The sequence below is a fragment of the Colossoma macropomum genome, unplaced genomic scaffold (genome assembly GCF_904425465.1).
Source record: "Colossoma macropomum unplaced genomic scaffold, Colossoma_macropomum, whole genome shotgun sequence".
In the NCBI taxonomy this organism is placed as follows: Eukaryota; Metazoa; Chordata; class Actinopteri; order Characiformes; family Serrasalmidae; genus Colossoma; species Colossoma macropomum.
In genome coordinates, this window is record NW_023495967.1 from 217,359 (window position 1) to 239,601 (window position 22,243).

Genomic DNA, 22,243 nt, shown 5'->3' on the forward strand with positions numbered 1-22,243 from the left:
CTGGCCAACACAGGCATTCGTTAGCTGATGTAATAGAATAACTAGTTTTCTTCTCCAAGCATGTTAAGCTGTCCATTGATGTTGCATAAGGAGCAGATGAAAAGTACAGAGGCGCTTCGCTGTTGTCAGAAGAAAACCTCGCATCCCCATTTTTTACATTTTCCAGTTTTTGACATAATTTGAAAATACCTGTTGCCCTTTACACTGTGTGTAAATTTCATGATGAATGAACTGAAAGAAACAGCCCAAAATGACTTGGAAAAAATTCTGGTTCCATTGACTTACATTAAAAGTAAAGTAATTTTTTTTCCTTCTCCTGTAAAGTTACCGTTTTGGAGATATAAGGTTTTCTTCCAACAACAGCGATATGCTAACCATCACCCTCCCAGCTTGGTAGCATCATATGATAGGGGGAGACCTAACTAGCAGGGGATACTGAAAATGACTAATTGGGTTTAAGTTGGCAACTTGACTTTTGTTTGTTGTAAGCTTGTTTAAGCTTTTTTAATCTTTAACCAGACAAGTCATTCTTATTTTTTTTTAATAATTCTTATGTACAGTGGTGGCCTGGCAAGCAGCAGAGGCCACTTGAGGAAAAGAGAATTACATATATATTGTACTTTTACATTAGTACATTACATTATATTATTCTCATTACGTTTATGTTAATGACTGACTGTATTAGCTTTGGGTTTAATTAAGCATAGATCTCAATTGTATTTGATGCAGGCCTGGCATCAGGGTGTCATTTAGTGTGGCAGTGCCCCACTAGCCAATCATCACGCCATATTAAACTCCACTGCTTCTTTAATATGCTTCTATAAACAATCAAAGTGAAGCTGAATGTCATACATGCTACCTCTGCATGCCGTGCACACCCAATATAAGAGTCTGTGATTAACATGGTTTGAATGAGTTTGAATGCCCCACTCTGTACTGGCTGCACTGTATGTTGTTAGGAAGATAGCAGATTTCCTAAAAGGGTAGATGATTGGTGATTTTCTGCAAATGTGGCTCTCCTTATTTATTCATTTGTTTATGTGGCACATGGATATGCTTATGAATTAGTTCTGGTGCAAGGCCTGATTTGATGAAAGACTATAGGCTTGCCTCTTACTGCTATTTTAATTCTAGATATTTTTTCCAAAAAATCTGTAGTCCGTCATATTATGCCTGATCGCATACTGCACTCCTACTTCAAAAATGACTTATTTAGAGACGTACTGTGGTCTGCAGTACAGGGTTGATTGTACAGAGCCATTCAGTGCATAACTAGTAGACTAGTAGCACAATTTCCGGAGAGAGAGATAGAGAGAGAGAGAGAGAGAGAGAGAGAGAGAGAGAGAGAGAGAGAGAGAGAGAGAGAGAAATTACTAAGAGAGAAAGGTGGACTGAGGTACCAAGAGTGTAAAAATCAGTGGACAACAGAGAGAGGGTAACAGAGGGTTTAAGAAGAGAGAGAAAGAGTGAGGAGAGAGATAGTAAGAGAAAGTACGAATAATCCCAGCTCAGCTGAGAAACAGACATGGCTCTGCTTTGGGTTACTATATTTACACCCAGGGTTTCAGTGAGCTTTGCTCTTCATAGCAGCTTATGTGGGGTCATGACCCCTCTCAGAGACAGCAGTGCAGGTATGGAGACTGGGCCGGCCATTACGGTGGCACCCAGTAAGGGGCATGAACTCAACCAGTGAGCTCAGCCTGTGATTTTCATTTAAAATAGTAAAAAATCTGGCTGCCTTTATACTCAGTTCAACCTCTAATAGTAAGCTAACAAAAATCATAATTTCAAACAGACTAGAGCATTTTCATTTTCTGAGTTTTAAAAGAGCAGAGTGCAACTGTTAGCTAATGTTAGCTGACAGCTAACTGGCTATCATGCACATGAATTTTCTTCATTTCAAGTCCAGTAAAATATTGCCATTTGTTGAAAGCTTCCCAGAAGAGTGTTATAGCTGCAAAGGGGGGACCAACTCCATATTGATGCTTTCAGAAGAAAACCTTTCAAATTTTTCAGTTTTTGTCATAATTTGAAAATGCCTGTTGCCCTTTACATTTTGCATAAATTTTATGATAAATGGACTAAAAGAAATGACCCAAATGGTTCCATTGACTTACACTAAAAGTAAAGTAGGTTTTTTCATTGCCCTGTAAAGTTATCATTTTAGAGAACCATTAAAATATTTGAGTTCGCTTCTAAGAAGGAAGATCTGTGTCCTAAAGTTTCATTCACTCACATCCATGTTACCCACAATATTACACAATCATTATTTCATACTCACAAATCAAAGGTTTATTGATTCTGTTAGAACTGAAGCAATCAGTAATGAACAGTAACAAGAAGACCAGATTGTGGTCTTAACTCTTAGCCCAACTCTGCCCATGTTCAGATGTCCTGATTATGTTATGAAATCATTTTTATGATATTTATGAGATTATTATGATATAGGTTTAGGAATGGGACTCCTGATTGGTGGGTTTCAAGAGCAGAGTTGGGGTTCACAAGAAAGAAAGGAAGAAAGACCAATGTAAAAAATCATGTGTTTAGCTGCTATAAACTCAATTACAAGCCAAGCGCAGTAAGAGACATGCTGTTTTCCACTATAGTGCATCGCTCAATTCTGTGGCCTTGCAGTCTGAAGTTTAAATCTACAATGCCAATGCCATTGCAAATCTGATGAAGGCAGCGGAAGCAGAAACTTGTGTGGCACTGAGGGCAGACAATGTTGGGGCAGCCTTGTCCAGTATGGGTGAGCAGAGCCCTACAGGTGGGACAGGCCCTGAAATAAGGGCATCCATTTACAGAGTATTTAGGGTTATTGATGCGGTTGGTAGAGAGCAGGGCAGCGCGGAGAGCGCAATTGGGCAGGTTGCAGGTAGAGTCCACCGGACAGTCACTTGACCACTCTCTCAGACAGGCCCCACAGAACCGATACACACGGCGCAGCCAGCTGGAACAGTGCAGGCACAAGACACACTGCCCATCCAACTTTTTCACATCTGACTTATGGCAGACTGGACACTAAAGAGGAGGCATAAGAGTTAGACAAATGGAATGTCTGCTGTTATATATCCACTGTTATTCATAATAATGCAGTAGTTGGATAAGTACTGTAACAAAAATGTCTACTTCCACTGGAAAGTCAAGAAAGAATAACTCATATAAGCCTAAGTACTTCAGACTTGCATAATGGTTACAGTAACTGAGTTGTGTTAGGGCTGGGCAACATGACAGTATATATTGTTATCATGATAAATTTTGTCACAATACAATATAATATGCTTTTCTGAACATATCGTGGACATAATCAGTACTTCTAGAACACTGAAAAATGGTATGTTTCTTTATAAAGAGAGCAAAATTAGTCCTGTTTAACTGGATTTAGTGCAACACAATATGCCAAATATTGAATAAAAATCACTGTGTTCACAGTTTTAATAGAATTTTTAAATTGTAGCACTTCTTATTTCTTTGGTCCAGCTGATCAGATGTCTGAAAAAATGAAAATTACGACATATCGTGAAAGAGTTTCTTAAAGTAACGCAATATTACATTTTTGCCACATCGCTCACCTCTAAGTTATTATCTAAATTATTGCATATTCAGTATATGTGGTTGGTTTTTGACAGTTTCAGTCAAGGCAAATGATCTCAGTCACCAGGTTTGGAACGTCTTCCAGCATATTCTCACTTGCTTCCGTTGGCTGCGTGTACATAATCTCGGCTAATGGGGAAAAGGAGCAGGACCTGGGCCCGTGTGGCCGTGGAAAATTGCGTCACAGCTAATCACAGCCCCTGACACAGTGTGCTAAAATAGCTGCTAATAGCATAAATCCCCCTGCAGTTCTCTACTGGACTTAGAGCCTGAAATAGAGCGTGTGCGAAATGTCTGACGTCACACTGAGGACAGCGCTGTTACGTAGCTTTAGCTTTAGCCTTAGCCTTAGGCCTACCTTTGGCACAGAGGCAGAACCACTCATGATGCCGATCTTTCTGGACTGTATCTACACCTAGAGAGAGAGAGAGAGACAGAGAGAGACAGAGAGAGAGGGGGGGGTTAGGCTGAAAAAGAGAAATACAAAAAGACAGACACATATATATCAAGGTGATTCAAATAGAAGGAGAGGGCAAAGGAAGAGAACTGAGAAACACAGCAACAGAGAGATAAAAATGAGAGCAAAAAAGAAAGTCAAAAAGAGAGAAAAGCAAAAAAATGAAAAAGGGGAAGAGACAAAGCTATAGGGAGGGCGAAAAAAAGAAATAAACAGAGAGAAAGGAATACAAAGAGATATGATATGGTGATTTATAGGTGAGGCAGACAGAAAGAGAGAGAAAGGCTGAGAGAGTTAGAGAAGAAGAGAGACAGAAATAATGATAGGAAATTTATGAAGAAAGAAAGATATGTAGAGAAAAGAGGGATAGAAGGAGAGATTGAGATGATATTTACTGCGTATGTAGCGTGATTAGCAGAAAGGCACATGGTCTTTCTCTTTCACAGTCTTTCTCTAACACGCCAATTTCACTTTCTCTTACAGGATCATTTACTGTGAGACTGCAAAGAACATGAATCCTAGCACATAATCACAGCACTGCAGTTCTGAAAGAGCCTTAATGTACTTCACATTAGATCAAATGACAAGAAATGTGACAGCCATTCCATAACAATGGCCTTATTTGTGCTACAGAGCGCCATACAATCACAAACGGCTGAAAAGCAGTAAGAATCTCTCAGACGAAGCAGAAGCGAGAGAGAGAGAGAGAGAGAGAGAGAGAGAGAGAGAGAGAGAGAGAGAAAGAGAGAGCAATTAAGGACTCAAAGCTGGTACCTGTACACCTCTTAAATCCTCAGAGCAGACCCACTTCAACACACAAAGCTTCGTCTGTGTCAGGTGTGAAATGCTCAAACAAGGTTTCTAGTTTGTTTTTGTATCGCTGGGGAAATGACTTACAGTGAGGGGAATTCCGCTGAGCACACTTTCACTTTCAGAACTGACTGAACACATTTGTGTGAATTTGTTATTAAATTGTTTGTGTTGGGTTCCACAGGTTTCTTATGGACATTGTGGAGTCAGTTTGGCCTAAATATGTGTTTCTGCTGAAAGATATTCTAATTTTATTCTAAATTCCAGCTGGGCTTTGCTGGACATGTTAACTGTCCCGTTATTGGAGGGAAAGCAAAGAAAAACAGGCCTGACCTCCTCATCAATAGTGGTAAAATGCTCCAGGCACAGTAAAGTGCTTTACACAGACTGACTTTCTTTTTATGCACGTTGAGGTTAAGGTTAGGTTTGGGGGTTAAGCTTTGAAGAGTACATGTAAATACTAAATATTGAACATATCGTTATTATTTTATTCATGTGTATTTACAAACAGCACATATAGGATGCATTATAATCTCATATAGGTACTTACATGTCGGTGCTGTCAAAGCAAAACATTGGAGTTTTATTTTTGGCTTATTTATGTATGCATGTATGTATGTATGTATTTATTTATTTATTATAGTATTGTGTGTTAGTATTGTGTTAAAAGAGGAGTTGTTTAAAAAAAAATGACTTTTTGGGGGTGGACATCCACTGATGTGTATAAAAACCACAACACTTACCAGCATCGCACACTACCATGTCAGTGTCACTGTGCTGAGAATGATCCACCATGAATGATCCATCCCCCCCAAATAATGCCTGATCCACTAAATATATTAGATGTAATAATAATATCATATTGATGATGGTCCGCCACCCATATAATACCTGATCCGCTAAATATATTGGATAACATCATAATAATATAGTGTTGATAATGGCCTATCACCCAAATAAAACTCTGTGACCACAAACTGACTAATGATGAATGGAGGGCTACAGTCTTACTGATTCACCTAGTGGACCTATAAGACAGGTGGAGCTCATGAAGTGGACAGTGAGAGTGAGTACAAAGATTATGGTTTCTGAAATCCATTACTTCCATTCGTTTGACCTCATCTCCTGGTCTTATTTCACCAGACTGTTGTCACACTCTGGTCTGCACTTTTCTGACGGGCTGGGTTTTGAAATATGTTCAGGGTTTCGTGGTGTGGTGACTCCTTAAGGATTTCAGCTCTTTAGATTATGAAATAAACGGCTGATGCCATCTTGTGTTTACAATGCTGAACTGCAGCTGTTCAGTCATTTTTGTTCATATAGAACACTTTCTGTTCTTCACAAATCTTGGACCATTATAATGTATTTTTACTGTGTAGTTGATCATCATAGTTTGTAGCTTAATGTGATCAATAAAGGATTACACTAAATCACAAATGATTATAAAACCTAGTCATGCCATGATTGATTCAGATGTAACAAGTTCCTGAACTGAAGTTAATCCTCTTTAGTTTAAAGCTATTTCTACTTTAGTTAAAGGCAGTCGTGTTTTGTTTAAAGTTGATCCTGTTTTAGTTAGTAATCCTGTTTCAGTTCAAATCAATCATGTTTTAGTTATTTAACCCTGGTTTAGTTAAAGTTGATCATGTTTTGTTTGAAGTTAGTCTTGCTTGACCATTCCAGCTTTGTTAAAGTATGTTTTAGATAAAGTTTGTTTTGTTTTGTTAAAAGTTAGCCTTGTTTTGTTTAACATTTCTCCTGTTTTGATTAATTAATTCAGTGCTGTTTCTTTAGTTAGTACAAGCTAATCATGTTTTGGTTAGAGTTTATCATGTTGTAGTTAGTCTTGTTTTAGTGAATTAGTCTTGTTTTAGTTAAAGTTAGTCCTGTTTTAGTTGATGCTACACCTGATTTATTCAAGGTTAATCCTGTCTTAGTTATAGTTATTATTAAGTTTGTCCTGTTTTAGTTGAGGTCAGACCTGGTTTATGTAAAGTTAGTCCTGTTGTAGTTGAGGTCAGACCTGATTTATGTAAAGTTAGTCCTGTTGTAGTTGAAGTTTGTCCTGATTATTTCAAGTTAATCCTATTTTAGTTGAAGCTAGACCTGATTTATGTAAAGTTAGTCCTATTTTAGTTGATGCTAGACCTGATTTATTTGAAGTTAGCCCTGTTTTAGTTGAAGTTAGACCTGATTTATGTAAGGTTAGTCCTGTTTTAGTTAACCTTAGACCTGATTTATGTAAGGTTAGACCTGATTTATTTATAGTTAGCCCTGTTTTAGTTGAAATTAGACCTGATTTATGTAAGGTTAGTCCTATTTTAATTGAAGTTAGACCTGATTTATTTAAAGTCAGTCCTGTTTTAGCTAAAGTTAGACCTGATTTATTTAAAGTTAGAGCTGTTTTAGTTGAAGCTAGACCTGATTCATTCAGTTAGTCCTGTTTTAGTTGGTTAGACCTGATATTTAAACATATGGCTGTTTTAGTTAAAGTTAGACATGATTTATTTAAAATTAGTCACACTTTATTTAATGTTTGTCATGTTTTAGTTAAAATGAGTCTTGTTTTATTTCAGATTATTCATGTTGTATTTAAATTAAAGAATTTACATATTTACCAAATTGACAGTATTATAGCTGTCATAGTAAAGCTGATTACACTATAGCTGTACATCTCTGTGTCATATGAATATCAGCTGTCTGTACTCTGTACTGTAGCTGCACTGACTAACAGTGCTGTGTATCTAATCCAGCAGAATTGAGCTCTTTGTCTGCTGTTCTGAACATCGTGCTACGCGCGTGTGACATTCTCTGGCTCCTGAGCGCGTGTTGAGGGAGTGAGTGTGTGTGTTTGGAGAAAATTATCAGCATGAGACTCAAACATGTAGCGCACAAACAGAAACACCTGAGACTTACTCACCAGCAGAGCCGCCAGATAACACAAAAGCAGCAGAGAAAGAGAAAAGCCTGCAGCACAGAAATAGAGAGACGGAGAGGAATGAGGACACACAGGTTATCAACTTAAGAAACACTTTACTCCAGATTCAGCTGATGCTCACAAGAGTATCACCGGCATTACATCACAAGATCAATGATAGCAGGAAACTGAATAGAAGGATAGTTTTATCTTTCACTGCCCACATTACCCAACGTACAGCCCCATAACACCTGAATGCTTTCAGCTACACTCTCGAAATGTGTTCATTTATATGGGTGATTTTGTTCACTATATATGAAAAAGAAAATTGGAACAATAGTGGAACCCTTTCTGGTGCTAAACAGAACCATTTTAAAGAAAGGTTATACAACAAAGAAAGCTATGCAGCAGGTAGAACCATGCAAAGATCCATTAAAAGCATTCTAAGCGTTCTTTGAGTTGCTATGTTTCTGCTCAGTCGGAAGTAAAAGTGTTGGCGCCCGTGGACATGTTATGTTGATTGTTTTATTTGCTGAATTAAATATTTTAAAATAAAAGAAATAAAACATAAAACATGGCCTGTGCAAAAGCTATGGCACATTTTATATTCCAATGTTAAACTCATCAAACGAATAGAAACTGTGTGACACTTTATTCTGAGTGGTCTTTTTAGATGAAACAAACACTCAACAGACTCTCTGTAACAAAGACATATGAGGGTTATGATTAGGTTTTGGGCCAAGGTTAGGGCTAGGATTAGGGCCAGGGTTTTGGGTAATGGAAGTAACATATTAACAATACATCTACTTAATGTAAGTAATGTATCAACAGAACATCTACAAGACATTTACTTCAGTGTATTCAGATGCTTCACTACTGCTACTTCACTGATATGTTGTTGATGTGTTATTAATAATCTGTTAAGAGGTTATTATCAACCAACGACCACTCCAAATACAGTGTTACCACAAATTGTGCACTAAAATTTGCATAAAAATGCTGTATTTAAGTGTGTTCTGTGTGGAGCATGTGCTAACATAATTTCACTTAGGAAATCAACAAAAAAGTGTCATTTGACCAGGGGCACCCAAACGTTTGTAATTGAATCTGCATACCTCTGCATTTATAGAAGCCTTGATGAACCTCTTTTTAAAGGATGTTCCATCAAGACTTTTCAAGGAACTCAGTTTTTCTAGAAAGTCTGTAAATATGTGCATTCAGTTACAAAGTAAGCTGTAAGTACAGTAACCTGGTGCTTATTAATGCTGCAAAATAAAAAACAGTCATTTCCAGGGATACTGAATTTAAAAAATGGCTTTCTCGGTCAGGGTGTGTCCCACATGACTAAACACACTTCCCCATATACTGGAATTTCTTGAATCCTTAATGCCTAACAAAGCTATATCTTTAATCTACCTTGCTTTTCAGGGTAAAAACGCTGTCACAGTGGTGCTTTCTTCAAGGGCACTCATTTAAGGTAAACAATTAGACCCTGAGGGCCATGCTGTACCCGTGAGGGTACATTTCCATTGTTCTTGCCATGGGGGACTACACTTTCCTGGCAGTGTAGAAACATCTACCTATACATGCTTTGAAGGAAAATTCCAAGCATTTTTCACATGTCTGCATAATTGAGATGTTGGGGTGTATACAATGTCATTCAGAATGGTTTAATGTGAAATCCGCTTTCCTAGAGAAACTTGTCTGATTGATGTCACAGATTCTCAACAGTGGTGGTGATAGGAACCAGGGGTCACGATGTCTGCAACACAAATATAGCCATTTTATTCCCTATCCAAAACTACCAGAAACCTTACAGAGGTTTTATGTGTAATGTTGTAATGGTAAGAAAATGGTGAAAAAAATGTTTTTTGGGGAACTACATTACCTTAGAACACCCTGAATGTTCCTCTCCAGGCCGGATTTTTTTAATTTATTTTTTTTAATTATGTTTTAGCACAAAATCTTATGATAAAACAACGTCTCAAGCGTCAGACAGCCATTTCATATAATAACTTAAAGTGAGGCAGCTTTTTAGAGGCATTAAAACTCTTCAGACATCTGGTTCCTATCAGCACCACTGTGAACAGTTCTGACTCTAGAAGGGAGCATTTCACATAAAACCACTCTAAACGGCTTTGTTTACATCTTAACGACTCAATTATGAAGAAAATGTGAAAAAATAGTGAACAAAACTGTAGATTTTTTTGCTGCTTCATTTTCTCCTCAGGGCTTTTTTTCCCATTAGCAAACAGGAGTTACATTTTTCGCCTTAGCAAACATGAGTTCACTTATAGGCGGAGGCGGAGTTAATATTCAAACCGCAGTGTTGTGATTCGCTAACGCCACCCACTACGACGCGCGGCTGGCGCGGCTGGCGAATAGCAGAGCGGGTTGTGGACGCGGTGGGCGCGAGTCTCAGTGAACCCGGTTTAAAGCTGAAATGTGAGAAGTTTTCCGCGGTGGCTGCTAAAAGCGACATTAGGGGTGAGTGACCATGGCTGAAGCTGATGGGTGCTACGGGTTCCTGTGCTTCCTGGGCGGCTGCACGGCGCTGTATTACCTGCTGAGGTGGTCGTGGGGTTGCTGGAAAGGGTTCAAGACCTACGTGCTGTCCAAATTTTGGCGCACGGATGTGAGAAATTTCGGCCAGTGGGCAGGTAAGGCAGTTATCAGGTGATGTAGCGTATTTGTAGCAACTGAGGTGAATTAAATCATAACCATTTCTGCTTTTCATCTTTTTTCCTTCAGCCCTCAGAGCCTCAGGTGTAAAACGCTCAGCTACCTGATAATCACACAGTAATAGCAACTGAAGTCTCTGGTTGTTTACATTCTCACATGAGGATTCGTAGAATTTATTGCAATTAGAAAAAAGCATAATTGAATCATTAAGATGTAAACAAAGGCATTTAAAGTGGTTCCAGTGAGGAATACATAAAGGGGAATTCCACCGACTTTTTCACCGATTTTTTTTTGGCATAATTCCGTCGTTGCGATGTAAACAAAGTCACTCAGAGTGGACTGATGTAAAATGGCTAGTTGTAAAGAAAGTTACAGGTTCAGGTTTTCTGACAGTGGTGCTGATAGAAAACCAGGGGTCCTGATGTCTACAACACAAATATAGCCATTTTATTTACTGTCCAAATCCACCAGTGAACCTCCACGTCTTCTGAGGTTTTTATGTAATGTTGATGACAGTAAAGTCAGAAATCTTAAAAAAATAAGTTTCCTTTGGGGACTATTTTGCCTTAGAACAACCTTCGTGCATCCATTCACTGCGCATAGAATAAAATAAATTGATTAACAAGTCATTTTAGACCAAAACTTCATCACAAAACTATTGTAAAACATGTCTCAGACATCAGGCGTTTTCATAGCCGTTTCATGTATTAGATTTCTGTGAGGGAGCTTTTAGACGTGGACGTCTGGTTCCTATCACCACCTCTGAGAACAATTCTGACTCTGTAAGTTTGTCTAGAGCGAAGTCTTTCACATCAAACCACTCTGAAAGACTTTGTTTACATCTTGGCCATTTAATTATGTGGATGTAGCACGGCATGTGCTACCCCGGGCTCAAGGAGGACGCTGGTTCTTCAGATTGATGGAGAATGTGTTGTATGTCGTTCTATACAGCACCAAAAAGGGTTCTTCTGTTGTTACAAGCTTGACATCGTAACAATAGCAGAACCCTTTTTGGTGCTATATAGAACCATTTTCAAGGAAGTTCTATTTAGAACTATGTACAGGACATTCTCCATCAATCTGAGGAACCCTATTCAAAAATGTTCTATTTAGCACCATCCTCAGTTCATTCTCCATCAGTATGAAGAACCCTTTCGTGATGCAAAGAACCCTTTAATCATGCAAAGGGTTCTTTGAGTGTTCATAGCTCTATATAGAACCATTCTCTTTACTAAAGAACCCCTGAAGAACCGTCTAAGTGTGTATCACTGCTACTAGTACCACTACTACTACTAATGATGATGATACTAATAACATTATTTATACAGTGTAAATTCAATTAGTTGACAACTAATTAAAAAAAAAAAAGTCACGCAAACTTTCTGCCTCGAGACAATTAAGTGGAGGCAGGATTCAGTGTTGCAGCAGCCATGTTTTATTCTCACACCAAATAAAAACAAACTCAAACAAACCAAAACCAACGATACACTGGCCACTTTTCAGTGGCTTAAGCTAGACTTCTCAGTCCAAAGCTTTTCAAAGTAAGCTTTTCAGCTCCGTCCTCAGTCTGTTGTTGTTGTCGTTGTTGTTGTTGTTGTTGTTGCTGCTGCTGCTGCTCGTCCCTCTCTCTCGCTCTGTTCCCTCTCAGCTCTTTTTAAAAGGCGTTCAAGCTGCCAGCCAGATCAGCATCAGCTGGCTCTCATTGAGCACCCGAGCCGAGAGGGAACGAGAGCTCGCTGCTCCGCCTGCTCGTCACCGCCCTCAGCCCGCAGCTCAGCCGCACGGGTCGAACATGAGGTGTAGTCGAGCAGCCTCGCTGCGGAGCAGGGGTCGGGGCCCGGGCGGCGGAGCTCGGGACTCGCTCCTTGCCCTCGTGGCCGGCGCCGTCGTCCAAGCTTAAATAACTTTACACTGGAGAAACTGTTACTCTCTTTCAGTTTCAGTGATCCTCATCTCTTCAGCACTGCAGGTTCACTCCAACAGCCCAGAAATTTCTGCTTAATCTTGAATTAGTTATGAATCAATACACAATACAATGGTATCAATTGAAACAACTTCATTATTTTAATAGATTGTTTCATACGGTAATGAACCTCATCAGATAGAACCAGAGGCTTACATTTCTGAGGCCTCAAGTGGCTTCATGCATCTTTGCCATTGTGTTCAGAAACTGTATGAGGGTTGATATTTACCACTTGATATCTTTCCTGGCTGTAGGCTGAACTGATAAACCTAAACACAAAACACCATCATGATGAGATGTTAAATGCATTCAAACGGATCAGTAATTAATCATATCACATTATTGATTAACCAGTATTTTTCAAAGGGGAATTCCACAGTCTTTTCAACATTTCTCTAATTTATTTACATTTCTTGAGTTGTAATCAAAGTCACTCAGAGTGGTTTGATGTGAAATGGTTCATTGTAAAGAAACTTGCCAAGTTCTTGTTGTGACAGGAACCAGGGGCCACAATGTCAGCAACATAAATATGGCCTTTTTCTTTACTATCCAAAACCACCAGTGAGCCTACACCGGAGTGGTTATGTTCAGTTTTGATAATGGTGGTAAGTAATGGAGGTAAATCTGAAAAATATATTTCTTTGGGGACTGTGTTGCCTTACAACATCCTGCATGTACGACTCCACCATAAAATTGTAAAAAAAAAACACATGTTAAGCCAAAAAAACGTCATTTCTAAACTATCGCAACACATTGTGTCATGCATGAGGAAACTTGATGGCAGCAGTTTCATATAGTAGCTTCCTGTGGTGTAACTTGGCATTTGGTACGCTTCAGACATCTGATACCTATAAGCACCACTGTGAATAATTCTAAATTATTGTTACATAATAAATAAAGCAGTACATTAAATAATAAAATGCAATTAAAATGCATTAACTTTTTATTTCCTGCACATATACGTTTCTGATCATTTTTGGTGTTAAGGCTTATAACTTATATGTTTTTTTTTTTTCTTAAATTGAACTTTTATCTTAACTGTGGTGGCAGGATACGGGCTGCGGGGCCTATTTATTTATTGAGTTATTAATTTATTTATTGAGTTCACTAAATGTTTATTATTTATTGAGTTGTCACATATTCAAGGGGAAATTGTTCATTTAATCTTAGCGTCTGCAGTGGCCTGGCGCCAGTCTTGAGTCACCTTAGGACTTGTGGCTTGGGGCACCATGAGGCCCCTCGGCACTGGCCCCACTGGCCCGATTTGTATTGCTTCTCTGTGTGCAGCTCATATGTGCTCTGTATGCACTCTTAGCTGTCTGAGGACCCCAGCTTTACTACACTGTGTACAACATGTAAAGATATAGGCAGATATGACAAATCTGTCTAGCTAGCTTTCAGTAGCAAGCTAGCAATGCTTAAACTACTCAAACATTCTGCTAACCCACAGGAAGGAATAAACAGCTATCGACATCACAACACTGAGCTTAAATTTTTTTAAGGATAGATTTTTTAAAGGACTCAATCGGAGTCATTCATTTCGTTTGTTTTTTCACTCTGACATGTGATCCGGCATTTTCTGTTGATATCATTCTAATACTGATACCCAGTCTGGGAACTGGTGCCATCTCTATTAACTACTGTGAAAGTGAGTTCTTCAGTTATAAGAGAAAGAAACTGATGAGTGGACCCACATATGGAGTTTATATTTGAATGGTTTATAAACCTTTTACACTTCTTGTCTTTCCACAGTGGTCACTGGAGCGACGGCGGGGATCGGTCAGGCCTATGCCATGGAGGTCAGTGGTGTCCTTATTTTCATGCTTTCTTAGAATTGGCCTTGTTACCTCTAGGTGGGTGTAATGGCCCTCCCTCTCCTGCATCACTCAGCGCAATGCTAACCAATGCAGGGTTCTTTTAGCTGAATTGGCAGTTAGCCTTCTCCACCAAGCGTGCTGAGCCGTTCAGGGATTAGGCTTCAATCACCCAGCTTGGAAGTATCATGTGATTAGGGAACACCCAGCCAGTAGGTGGAATTGGACAGGACTAAACTGAAGAGAAAATTATGTAAAAAAAAAAAAAAAGTGTAAAATGATATGAATATACTATTTTTGTGTGTTTCAAACCATTAATAGAACAGAGCTGTATATGATTGTAAAATGACTGAGAAAGCTGTATAACATAGCAAATGGAGCCATGATGTAAGTATTATCCAAAATGCCTCGTATTTCAAAAGTCAATGATCAAATTTGAAGACAGGATTGTCTAACAATACCTTTTGATGTATCATTTAAAATATTTAAATCTATGCTACACATCTGTTGGATATATAAAGTAATAATGATTGTTAAAGCTGCACAATGTAAGATTTTTACCAATTATTATAACTGAAAGCCGTAGCATTACTGAGTCAAGAGAGAAAAAAAAAAGTTTTTCGGTCTACGTTTTTACATATTAAGGTCAAACACATAGGCTCAAAAACATTATACTGATAAAGATATGATGACAATGGTAGATAATTCACATCCTTCACCAAGTTTTCAAGTTTTCTTTGAATTCTCTTTCAACTTGCAGTCATCAGATTTGTCCCCTCAGGCAGGCGGTCCGAAGCGCAACCCACGTTACAAAATGTTCTTCCACACGTTACTTGCAGTTACCCATTTCCACCAGAGAGGTCTCCAAATTCCCAAATCTTACGTAGTGTAGCCTTAATATCACAAGTGAATTCCGAGTGTATCTATGGGCTCTGTCAGAACAAGCAGGGTCAGAACAAGCCTCTGACCTGTCTCCCCGCACAAAATGGCTTTTGGCATCTCATGTGTTTTGCTCCCAATCGCCCCAGGCCAGAAAAAATGGAAACAGAAGCTTATTTTTATTTATGTAGTGAGAAAATATTTTTAGAACAAAGTGTTCTCAGAGACATGATACTGAGAAAGACACATTTCCATTAAGCTCCTGGAATATTCCTCTGATACATAGTGCTAAATAGAGTGAGAATAGAACATGCAAACATATAATCTTATGGGAGAACACAATCCTAAGAAAAGTCTCATGTAATGTTTGATTTTCAGTTTTACTTTTCAATTACACAAGCAGAAATAGTCACACAGGTTGTGTTAGCATGAAACAGCATATTAAAACTCTTTTGGCCCAAATGTGGTTTATACAGCTGACAGATCTGAGTGCTAATGAGTGCTGACATCACCACAAGACGATGAAATGAGTGGACTTTGGCATTTTCTTTTGGCAGAATCTTTCCAGCTTCTCTATGTAATATGTAATTTCAAAACAGTAAAGAAAACATTCTTACTCCTATTAAAACGCTGAAAAAAAGTTGTTAGCATGAAACAGCATATTAAAACTTTTTTGGCCAAAATGTGGTTTATACAGCTGACATTTTTCCTACTTCTTCTTGACAAAATCTAACCAGCTATGTCATTTTGAAACAGTAAAGAAAACATCCTTACTTGTATTAAAACCATGTAAAAAAGCTGTCCCCAAACTTGTGACAGGCACTGTCTATTTTGGGAACAGTCTCAGATTACTAGTTGTACTACTGTGTTGTAAGCTGAAATAGAGCTGCTCTAAAATCAACATGTCCCTGCACCTGCACTTCTGTAGCCTGCGGCTCTGAACAGAACATCTCAGTTTACAAACACTCCTCCCCTGAGTAATACTGTTCCACAGAGCGCCTGAATGGAACAGATAAACAGTGCTTTTGTTTCTGTTTTATGTGCACATATGCGTGTTAGCTGGCAAGACGAGGCTTGGATGTTGTTCTGATCAGCCGTTCAGAGGAGAAGCTCCACAGCGTTGCCAAAAAAATAGGTGAGTGACAGTCAAGAAAACATGGGTGGGGACTGCATCCTTCTGAGTCATGAAGTATTACAAAATCGTCTATAAACATTATAGTAACAGTTTTGTCATCCATTATAGTCGAAAGGCCCAAAAAACTCTTTCTGTAGAAAGCCATGTTCCTCTCAAATCTCACAAGCTAGTAACCTCCAAAATAGAGAAAAGCCTAAAAAGGTTTGTTTCAAAGTGGGGTTTATATCACAGCGAGGGGATAAAATCCATGGGAAATGTTATTATTAAGGTACTACAGACACAAATATTATCGCAAATAAATTTCCAATATGTTAAACTGACAAAGAGAACTTGTTCACTTATGTTAAAAGCATTTTGAAAACTAGATGTCTGTGATGATAGATGATGAGATGATGAGTGCACAGTCATATGCAGAAGTTTGGGTCAAACAACATGTTGAAAATCAAAAACATGTAATTTTACCTGGGGACAAAAACATTTGTGTAAGACCGTATATCGACTAGCATTAGTTGATATTAACATTGTGTGTTTTTGTCCTAGAGTCACAATTTGGACGACAGACGCGTGTCATTCAGGCTGATTTCACTGAAGGCGACTCCATCTACCCAGTCATCGCACAGCAACTCAAAGGCCTGGAGATTGGCATTCTGGGTAATACAATGAGTTAAAACTCTTCGATTATTATAGATTAGAACCTTGTGATTATACTGTTAAAAACATTAACGTCAGCATCCAAGCTGCTGAAAATACATATTGTAATGTCGAATGACCTCCAAGAGCTTTGCCACAACACAGTCCCTTCATCATTCACTTTATTAGAGACTGTAGCTTATCTGTTGAGGCTACAGTTTGTGTCAGCCTCCTCTAGCCCTTTATCAGTGGTCAGTTTCTGACTATAGAGGTGCTTATGGCTGGATTTGTTTGGGCAGTGGACCACTCTCAACCTTGCAGTGACACTGATGTGTGTGACACTGCTGCATTTATGCCAGCAAAATAGTATTTGGTCAGCAGCATCATGAACGGGGTAGAGGGGGGTGGTAGATTCTGCAACAACAGATGAACTATGGTCTGTAACTGTACACCTACTTAGGGGATGTATAAGGTAAGGGCTTCTTATAGTTAGTGGACATTTTTGTGTTTTAATAAAGTGGACAGTTTATGGACGTACAATTCAGGAGTTTCTAATAAAGTGGACAGTTTATGGACGAACAGTTGAGGTGTTAGTGGATGGTTACTCACTTGTAATTCCAGTTAGTGGAAGTACAAGTGAGGTGTTAGTGGATGGTTACTCACTTGTAATTCCAGTTAGTGGAAGTACAAGTGAGGCGTTTCTAATATGGATGTACAAAAGAGGTGTTTCTAAAGTAGATTTACTTACCTATGAGGCGTTTCTAATTAACTGGACAGTTAGTGGAAGTACAAGTGAGTTATTTCTAATAAAGTGGCCAAATAGTGGGCATACAAGTTAAGGTGTTTCTAATAAAGTGGCCAGTCAGTGGACATACAATTCAGGTGTTTCTAATAAAGTGGACAGTTGGTCAAAGTACAAGTGAGGTGTTTTTAAAGTGGATAGTTAATTTACATACATATGAGGTGTTTCTAATTAACTGGACAGTTAGTGGAAGTACAATTGAGGTGTTTCTAATAAAGTGGACAGTTTGTGGAAGTACAAGTGAAGTGTTACTGATAACTTGCAATTTAGTGGATGTACAAGTGGGATGTTTCTAATAAAGTGGCCAGTTAGTGGATGTACAAGTGAGTTATTTCTAATAAAGTGGCCAGTTAGTGGAAGTACAAGCGAGGTGTTTCTAATAATGTGGCCAGTTAGTGGAAGTACAAGCGAGGTGTTTCTAAAAAAGTAGACAGTGAGTGGAAGTACAAGTAAGGTGTTTCTAGTAAAGTGTACAGTTAGTGGAAGTACAAGTAAGGTGTTTCTAGTAAAGTGTACAGGTAGTGGAAGTACAAGTAAGGTGTTTCTAGTAAAGTGTACAGGTAGTGGTAGTACAAGCGAGGTATACTTTCTTACTGAAATACACCTGGCGAGTGTATTTTTATTTGTAAACAATAATTTATCTTCAAGGTTTTAAGGCAGCTTGTATAAACTTCAAATACCAAACATGCTACTTGTGTGAACAACTTTAAGATGTGTTTTAATATGTGTTTATCATCATTAACAATCATTAACAAATAGGTGATGAGCAAAGAGAAGGAAAGTAAGTGCAAAATCACGTCTTCACCTTTTCATCTTGACCCACATGCTCTCGCTATCTCCACAGTAAACAACGTTGGTATGAATTATGCTGGAAAGCTTGTGCATTTTTTGGATGTTCCTGACCCAGAACAGGTACAGTGACATGACAGCTACTGTATGTTGTGTGTGTGTGTGTGTGTGTAACTAATGGCACTGAGTTCTGTGTATATCTGTGCTCACCTTTTCAGAGAATCACTGAAGTGATCAACTGCAACATCCTGTCTGTTGCGCAGGTACAGATCTGTGTGTTTACTGCATCACTCCGACAGTTTGTTCGGTACTGAGATGAAGGATTGTTACTGTAATCATGCTGACAATAATGTGATTGGTTTTGTCTTTATGTAGATGAGCAGACTGATTTTGCCACACATGGTTGAAAGGTACACATTCAGTTTTGCTCTGAACGTATCAGATTTGCATCAAAGCGTGACTGCTGGTGTTACATGGTATTTGTATCTATGTGTAGAGGTAAAGGACTTATCATTAACATATCATCAGAAGCTGCTTCTCAGCCACAGCCGTTGGTCACAGTATACTCTTCTACAAAGGTAACACCCGACACATGCATGCACATAAACACATTTAGGTTTAATATGTACAGAACCATTTCTTTTGGCTATAAGTGTGTTTAGCCTGTAAAAAAACAAACAGATATAAATACAGTAAAAAGTAAGAAAAAAAATCTTATTTTGAAAAAAATGCGACTAAGTTAAACGCCTACGTTAAAGAACAGATACATAAATTGACTATTTATCATATTAATGATATTTGTATGTATTGTGAAGTGCTTCACTGAGAAGACAAATGCTTAAAATGTATTTTTACAATTTCATTTTTGTTCTCGGGTGTCTAAAACAAAGCTCTGTATGTATACGTAAAGTCATGCAAAGAATTTGGCACCCTTGGTCAAGTGACCTGTTGAAATATTTTACTCTCTACGGAGAACACACTTCTGCACGTTGGAAAACACAATTACTGCTTATTTACTAAATTTAACATACATACATCATCTAAACCACTTATCCTTCTGGGTCACGGTGGGGTGCTGGAGCCTATCCCAGCTGTCATTGGGCGGAAGGCAGGATACACCCTGGACAGGTCGCCAGTCCATCGCAGGGCAGACAGATAGACATACATATACAATCACACACATATATTCACACCTAGGGGCAATTTAGCGTGTCCAATTGGCCTGACTGCATGTCTTTGGACTATGGGAGGAAACCCACGCAGACATGGGGAGAACATGCAAACTCCACACAGAAAGGACCCTGGTCGCCCGGCCGGGAATCTAACCCAGGCCCTTCTTGCTGTGAGGCGACAGTGCTACCCACTGCGCCACCGTACCGCCTAAATTTAACATACTGGGGAAAAAACAAAAAAACTAAATGTGGTCTGTGCCACAAGTTATGCTATTTTATATTTGTTATGCAAATAAATAGAAACTGTGTATAAAAATTACACAGCTAGGGCACCAGGCTGTCACCAGTCTATCAAGAAATATTTTGGGAGAGCTTTATATACACTGAGAACTGCAGAGGAGGAAGGATGAAGATATGAAAGGAGATGTAGGGGTAGAGATTAGGATGGACGAGGGGGATGATTGCTATCACCTCGTCATGAGACAAAGGGTCATTTCAATACAAACAAAGGAGTGAGTTGACAAGATGAGAGTGTGACAGTTAAGGCCATTTGCTAAAACTCTACAATATACATGGCTGAGACCTTAAGAAAGTAACATATAAGGTAAAATAACATGTTCAGAGAATAACATTAGAAGGGAAAGTACTGTATGTTGAGAATATTTTCTCTCTCCACGTTGAGGATTAACATGTGTTAACATATCTTCTCCTATAACATCAACAAAACATGTCATTTGACCGGTGGTGTTTAAACATTTGCATGTGACTGTATGTATGTATGTATATATTATCACATATTTCTTTTCTTGTCTTCTCCATCCCAGATATTTGTGACATATTTCTCTCGCTGCCTGCATGCAGAATACAGGTCACGAGGAATCACTGTTCAGGTAGGTTGCTTTAAAAAATCAGGCTTTGCTGACTGCCACAGTTTATAGCTATGTAATGTACTTTTGACCATTTTTATAGATAACATATGTCATACAGTGTCGGAAACTACACTAGCAAGTCTGTTCGAGATTACTGAACAACTGATTGCAGTGTGAGGCAAGGGTGTGATGACTTAGGCTGCAGTTCACACAATGCTAATCGGTGGATATGTGCTTCCATAAGTTGTTAGCTGTATTAGCCTCGTAGCTCCAGTGCAAAACCAAGGAGAAAACTGCTAACACCAAACATGTTTTACCTCTCTGACCTCACTGTTTTAGTGGAAAGGTGGAAAATGGTGTACATTTGATTTTTGGAATTTGTAAAGCTGTTCTTTTAATGTAAATTAAATCTTCAACACCAAAACTCATTTTTCAAAGGCATCTTTACTAATCTCTCTCTCTCTCTCTCTCTCTCTCACTCCTCTGCAGTGTGTGACTCCTTTTGTTGTAAGCACTAATATGACCTATAATATAGCAGTGAGTCCTATGGTGTTGAGTGCAGCTTCGTTTGCCAAAGACGCTCTCAACACTGTGGGCTACAGCTCATTCACCAGCGGCTGCCTCACACACGCACTACAGGTACCCACGCAGCTCTCAACACTATGGCTGGTGTTGCAGCTCCTGTCCAGGATTTTCCAGGATTGTCCCAGAGTCTGGTTTCAAAATATTCTGAAATCTCAGCTTTTTAATAATGCTCCTCATTTATATGCAAAAAAATGGGTTTAGATTACCCTTAATTTAAGGACTGTTGTTAGGTGCACTGTTAGTGTCGTTATAGACAATGAGCTGCGCTGCAGTGCAATGCAATAACTGAGAGGATTTCCAGATAGCAAATGAGTGATGGCCCAATTCTGGCCCACACTTACTACTTTCATTTGGGCCGAAAGTACTACAAAGACCCTAACACTGTTAGGCCACAGAAATCATGTATAAAGAGTTAAACGTGTAGCCTAGACACGTTTTCAACTTTTACAGCTATACAAATGAGAAGCTAACTTCAGCTGTGCTTATGAGGAGTTGGTTTGTTTATGTGACTGATAAATGCTGATCTAGGCTGATGGGAAAATGTGCAAATTGATTTACTGGTTCATGCATTTTTACAGCTATTTAGTTATAATTCACCTCTGAATATATCACAGGACGAATGAGGGAGTAGGAATCCATTTCAGTCACTGAGTTATAACCCCTCTTACGAACACTGTGAATGTAGACTATTATTCAAATATTTGGAAACACTTGTCATATAAAAATTGTGTTTTTTTTATATTTATTCATTTTAGATGCTTTTTGTTCAGCTGAAATGATCTGAAGCTGTAATCATCTATAAAAAAATGAAGTATGTTACATGTGCAAATAACCAAGCCCTCACTCACTCTCGCTATCTTTCTATTCTTCCCTCTCCACAGCACATCGCTCTGTCCCTCATTTTCCCAGCCTGGCTGCGTCTCTCTCCATTCTGCTTGCGCCGTATGGAGAAAATTGCACAGGACATTAAGCCGCACATCGAGAAGAGAGTAGCACAGAACTACAGCAAAGAGGAGTGATTCACACATACACATATACACTCTGAGATTTGCAGGAACAAACAAGAAATGGGACTTCAGTACACACAGAAAATAACCTACAGACCTCTATTTTTGTACACTGTAAAATACCTGTAATGAAGAAGC

General features: G+C 38.8%; 2 protein-coding genes across 3 annotated transcripts; one reads left to right on the forward strand and one right to left on the reverse strand.

Annotated features, from left to right (window-relative positions):
• Nucleotides 1–2,271: 2,271 nt before the first annotated feature.
• Nucleotides 2,272–4,955, reverse strand: si:ch211-284e13.9 (uncharacterized protein LOC566600 homolog). 2 transcript variants are annotated; one of them, XM_036564351.1, is made up of 3 exons: nt 4,826–4,955; nt 3,953–4,009; nt 2,272–3,021 (listed from the first exon to the last, which is right to left on the reverse strand). In XM_036564351.1, exons 2-3 carry the CDS (start codon nt 3,977–3,979, stop codon nt 2,563–2,565), a joined length of 486 nt encoding a protein of 161 aa, XP_036420244.1. In that variant the 5' UTR covers nt 3,980–4,009; nt 4,826–4,955; the 3' UTR covers nt 2,272–2,562. The 2 variants fall into 2 exon arrangements, with proteins under 2 accessions (XP_036420244.1, XP_036420245.1); XM_036564352.1 differs by having other exon boundaries at nt 4,834–4,938.
• A 5,246-nt stretch (nt 4,956–10,201) lies between these two features.
• hsd20b2 (hydroxysteroid (20-beta) dehydrogenase 2) lies at nt 10,202–22,220 on the forward strand. Its single transcript, XM_036564348.1, has 11 exons — nt 10,202–10,438; nt 14,176–14,222; nt 16,176–16,251; nt 16,792–16,902; nt 18,528–18,595; nt 18,691–18,735; nt 18,848–18,882; nt 18,969–19,050; nt 20,469–20,534; nt 21,003–21,152; nt 21,980–22,220. The coding sequence occupies exons 1-11, from the start codon at nt 10,276–10,278 to the stop codon at nt 22,115–22,117; spliced, it is 981 nt and encodes a 326-aa protein (XP_036420241.1). The 5' UTR covers nt 10,202–10,275; the 3' UTR covers nt 22,118–22,220.
• The last annotated feature ends 23 nt before the right edge of the window (nt 22,221–22,243 follow it).